Source organism: Branchiostoma belcheri, unplaced genomic scaffold, assembly GCF_001625305.1.
Source record: "Branchiostoma belcheri isolate BF01 breed outbred unplaced genomic scaffold, Haploidv18h27 scaffold140, whole genome shotgun sequence".
NCBI classification, from domain to species: Eukaryota; Metazoa; Chordata; class Leptocardii; order Amphioxiformes; family Branchiostomatidae; genus Branchiostoma; species Branchiostoma belcheri.
The window spans coordinates 329,355-335,104 of record NW_017802825.1 but is presented as its reverse complement, the minus strand read 5'-3'; the positions used below and the strand labels follow the sequence as shown (position 1 = coordinate 335,104).

General features: G+C 39.4%; 1 protein-coding gene across 1 annotated transcript in view; it reads right to left on the bottom strand.

The window, feature by feature from the left end:
* Positions 1–4,492: 4,492 nt before the first annotated feature.
* LOC109464761 overlaps positions 4,493–5,750 on the bottom strand; it is a 50,363-nt gene continuing 49,105 nt past the window's right edge. Inside the window, exon 14 of the mRNA XM_019761835.1 lies at positions 4,493–4,967. Coding sequence (XP_019617394.1) covers positions 4,493–4,967 — 475 coding nt within the window. The remainder of the gene's footprint in view (positions 4,968–5,750) is intronic.

Sequence of the window (5,750 nt, the reverse complement as noted above, 5' to 3'; positions counted from 1 at the left end):
CCCCCCCCCGGTCCCCCCATGTCAAAAAAAGCCCGGTCTAGGTAGGGTTAAATGTGTTAAAGCCAGCATGACCAGTGTCCCAGCAAGGACAAATACACCGGTCATTCGAATTCCCCCTCCTCTCGTCCCCTTAAAACATGTATCGTGCTCTTTAGAGACTCTAAGCTGGTCCTGATGTCCTAAGCTCAAACAGACAATCAGTACTTTAGATATGCAGTTTGTTTTTACCTAAAAACGAAAAATATAATGTTGACATTTTACAAGTTCTATTCATGTATAAAGCCTAAACATAACATTACAAAAATCATCTAGAAAATCACTAATCCTGTATTGGCCCCTTGAACTGTAAAGAAGCAAATTCAAACAACACAAACAAAGGAAGGAAACGAAAAAAGCGTTACTTATGTAACGGGCGTAGACCAATCTGTACCTCGGTATACTCTCTAGGAGTCACGCCAAAAACAGCTTCTCAAGCAACTGCATTTTATTTTGGAAACAGTCAGATGTTTCAATAGTTCGTACATATTAACCTGCATGTCTCCTTCGGTTTCTTGTCCCTGACGAAAGGTAGTGGATGCTACCTGAGACATTTGACCGTTTCCGAAATTATACTCAGTTGCTTAATGAGTAGCTGTTTTTTAGGAGTGACTCCTAGAGAGTATACCGAGGTACAGATTGGTCTACGCACGTTACATAAGTTACCGCTCACTCAGTCAGGGTAAAGTAGAAGGCGTTAGTCACATGGCCTGACTTCTCGCCCAACAGTACTCTCGCGAGATGTCAGTCCATTGTGACGTCAATTGGGATTCATACCATGATTCCTCGTGGGAAGATATTGGAAATCGAAACTCCTGGTAATCTAATGGGCTCCATCGCTTGTGCTTTAGATTTGAACCATTAGTTACAATTATTTTCTCTTTTTTTTCAATTTCTGGTTATAAATCTAACAAATTATTACTAAAGATTTTAACCATTAACTTAGCAATTTTATATCGATGATAAATATTTGATTACTATGGGATGTTTCTCGAAAATCGAACACCGCAGAAACCCATTTATTTATTGTCATTGTTATCTACTTGAATACATTTAAAGGGTTACATAGAAAATTGCAAACTTTTGATACAGCATTGTCCCAAAATATAGCATAAGTCGTATCTACAACAGCAGATCCTGCAACCTTTAGACCTTATCCGTTCTGTACATTTTAGTAAGGCTTTCGAGACATGCGCCATGTTTGGTACAATTATTAGGCAAATTATGGCATTCCGTTTTAGGCTCAACTGTGATTTGTAAATAGGGATGAGCCATCATGTTTATTTGCTTGGCGTAGTTAAAGTCATAGTCTTCTGAGACTGAGTGGCAGTTGTAGTTAGCCTGGGTGCCATCCCCAGTAGTATATTCGCCAGCTCTATAACTGGGTCTGGACTTGATCACATATAAAACGATTGGTGATGACGTCACGTAATGGGCTAGCCCGAGCAGCGGGGCTTCATTTGATTGGCTGAGCCTCAGAGGCGACGGCCAATGGTGCGCCTGCATTATTCAAGTGATGTTTGTTGTTTTGTAAACACAGATCTTCGCGCGAGGGTTCCTTTTCTCGGTGCGTTCTTTTTTTACCGGTAGGACGCCCAAAACATCACGAACGAAATTATTCAATGCATCTTTTTGCTCATTTTTGAGCGACGATATTCCGTCTAAATCGTCCAAAACGGACGTGATTGCGAAGTCAACATCAACCTCCGTGAGCTGAGCGGCTTGTTCGTCAGCCATGTTGATGATTTATCGCGGAAAGACTGACTACGGCTATATCATGTGCGCTTTAGCGTTCGGTTCGCCGTCGGACATGTTGATGATAAGGCGTTCGGACGTTCGAACGGACGCTAACGTCGCCGTTCGGACGTCCGAATGGCCCTTACCTAATATGTACATACCCCAAAAAGGGCTTAAACGAGTAGGACCAATCAGCGCGCTCGTTCAAAATCTGAACGAATATTCAGACTCCAGACGCTACATATGTGTTCAAGTCCAGACCCAGTTATAGAGCGTGCGAATACTACTGGGGATGGCACACAGGCTAAGTTGTAGTAGTAGAATTCTTTGAAAAATGAACATGTTAATTGAAGTTGATCGTAGTGTTAAATGACAAGAACACACTCAAAACAAACGCCGTGCACCATGACCACATTTTATTCCGTAAGCACAGTACACCAGGTGTTACGAAAGTAATTAGAATTTGCTAAATGCCCATGTGTATAAGGTCTCATTCATAAGTTGTTTTCTTTTGAAACATTAGGAACCAGGCATTAATGAGGGTCCTACATGGCCGAGTTGCTAATAATCCTACAACAATTTAATTTATATTCTGCAATAATTATATGATTTGTTGGACACACTTATATTCTCCATCACGTGAAAAATGCCAATGACTTCCATTCAAACAATCCCTGTTTATGGCAATTACAAGCGGCAAACCTGAGACTGTGGGGTAGTGTGGCATAGCGGCAGAGTGCTCTTCTCGGAACCAAAAGGTCCCGGGTTCGAGTCCTCACATGCCATCGACTTGTGCCCTTGGGAAAGGCACTTTACATGATTTTTTCTCACTTAACTCAGGTGAAAAAGAGTATTGTATTGTCCCCTGAGTGTACCGTCACCGACTCTTGTAATTAGATGTTTGAACATAAAAAATACATGAGACCGCACTACTCACGACACTGGACTGTACACATCCGACCTATCGTATGGCTGCCAAAACTACGCCCTAATCTCCTCAGTTACATCGAGCTTTCACTACTTTGACGTCCTAAAACCATCGGGCTGGTCAAAATGAGATCTCTTACCAATATAAAAACATTTCTATGCAGCCGTTTAATATTTGGTTTCGTACTTATTAGGTATGAACATGTATGTCATTAGCATTTATATTCAGTATGCGGAGTCAGCTATCGCTTAGATAACCCCGCTACATTAGTAAAACGTATTGCAGAGCCGAATGCAATACCTAGTACAGAAAAATCATATCTAATCATTCATATAGTTGTAACCCTATCTAGACTGGGGGAGGGGGGCTAAAAGTGCCCGCACCAACTTTGATGTCCGATAATATTGTTGCCAAAATAGTGTTGCCAACATTTTATAGCAGTAAGATAAATTAGTAATGTTTCGTGTTAACACGCATTTTTTGTAAAAATCAGTAATTTTGACTTAAACAATGAAAATTTCAGGCTTCCATGTTAATTTTCACATGCTTTCTAATATTAATAACATGTTATATACTTTTTTAGTAATTTTTTCAATAATTATGCATAATTTATGCTAATTTGATGACGTCATTAGCCGAAATCCAAGATGGCGGAGCATATTATTAGATTAGGTACATACCGGCTATTTTCATTAAAATTTCATCCCTACAAAAAAAGTATTTTCGAAAATTCAATATTGCGTATCCAATATGGCGGACAGTTTAAATATGCATGACTATAGCACTATAAATATAGCACTGGTGTTGCTATTGGGCAACATACGATCAAGTAGACCTTAATATTCTATCATAAACACTTTTTTTCTGTTGTATACAATTAAGTTTTAAGAGAAAAACGGTTTAAGGCAAAAAAAATCACATGAATAACGACATAATGATATCAAAATTGTTCATATGATTGAATTTTTGAGTACACCATGCTCTAAAAATTTGGCGGTCATACGATATACCGCTCTCGAGTTCTGAGGGGGGGCGAATGAGAATTCCCCCTCCCCCCAGTCTTAATGATCTAAAAAAAGCCAGGTCTAGATAGGGTTAAGGAATTGATAAGTGAACTATGTCACTTTAATTCTGTGTCCTGCCTTAATAGTCATGGTGACTTTTACATAAAAAGTATACAGGAGAACAGTTGCAAAATAATTCCAAATCAACAATCTAGAGTTTGATCATTTCCTTAAAGAGATAAAAGGTCAATGTAATAGAAAATACCAAAAGAGAAAAAGATGTAAACAAAAGAGAAACCATTTGCACATACGTTCTTGATTACGCGGATAACGACACCTTATACTCAAATTTACCAATCAGGCAAAGAGCTATATACAATATTATCTGCATAAAATACTAACTCCTGTAATAACATGCGAAAAGTTAGTTTGTCAAAATATCTACTGGGATAGGACTGTATATCTCTTAATTATTATTAACCTTGGAATTAAATTAATATGAATTAGATTTTGTTATTTGATGATCTCTTCCCTAAAACTAGGTGAAGTCAAACTATATAAATATTGCGTAAATTACAATTAAAGAAAGTGGTAAATTCGATACATAACGTGAATAAAAGAATTAGGTAACATTGTTTAAAAGTATTGGGTATCCTATAACATAGTTTAAAATGCTCCAAATGCATACATGCTTGTTCAGCAAGTCGGATAAAACTTCCTAGACATTTATCATAAATTGCTAGTTAACGTGACAAACCGTCCATGGATCGAGGTTGATGCTGCACCTTTACTTGGCCAAATACATGGTCATAGGAACGGTTGCCACGATGGTGATGACGTACATGACAAGACACAGCCTGTCCAGGACTTTGGCTAGCAGGATGTAGTCGGACACATCCTCTGCGTTCTTCACGGCCTTGGTCAGCTCTCTGATCTCGGCATTGGTCACGCCAACTTCCCTGACCACGGCATTGGTCAGAGCCCCAACTTCCCTGACCACGGCATTGGTCAGAGCCCCAACTTCCCTGACCACCGCGATCAGCTCTGAAAGGCCAGATGATCCGGAGACACCCTCAGTAGGAGTCGATGGCGGCTCGTTCCTCTCATTGCCATCACCGAAACATATGGCGTCTTCGCCGCCCGCCTGCACGTTATCGGCTTCATAGGCGCAGTTGGTCACCTCAATGGCGGCATTGTTGATCACGCCAGGCTCTTCATCGTTTGCTTGCTTATTTGCTGTCAGATCACCCAACAGCAGCATCCTTAGGAGGAAATAATAGTACGAAACTGTTAAAAACTCGCCAATGCATCTTACTGCTATCAATAATAATACATATATATTATAGATCTTTAAGTGCAGGAATTGATGTTTGGTTTGATGAGCCTTTGGTTATGAAATATTCAAATTAATGACATAATGAAGGAGGTTTCGAACTAAGTTGAAAATGCGACTTCAGAGACGGAAAACGGTTGCTTGCTACGCATCGTTGGCCGGTTGTAGGTTTTTCAAACGCTTTAAGTATGGAATGATGCCGAATAAAAAATAAAAAAATAAAATGAACTAGAAAGGCCAATATTTGCTTTGGAGCAAATACAGCGATGGGCTCACCACATTTTACGACATGGCAGGGAAAGAATGAGAAACACAAGGGAAAACAATGATTTACATTGATATAACTATAATATGAAGTAACATACAACTAAAACAACAGTTGGATAGCTATTCCCTACTTTATTGGTTAGGATTTTTAATTGCATAATGCAAACTGTTGATTTCCAAAAAAAAAAACGTTTATGCCCCGCATTCCAATGCTGGAGCAGAAAAGCTTGAAATACCTACCAAAACACTTGAATAAAGACATACTGTCAGTATGGAAATGCTCTGTGCAGGTGTTAATCAAGTTAAATCCCAACAGCCAATCAGCAAGAAATGCTCTGTGCAGGTGGAAATGCTCTGTGCAGGTGTTAATCAAGTTAAATCCCAACAGCCAATCAGCAAGAAGTATAGAGGAAAGCTGCATGCCTATTGGTTGATGCCCTGCATT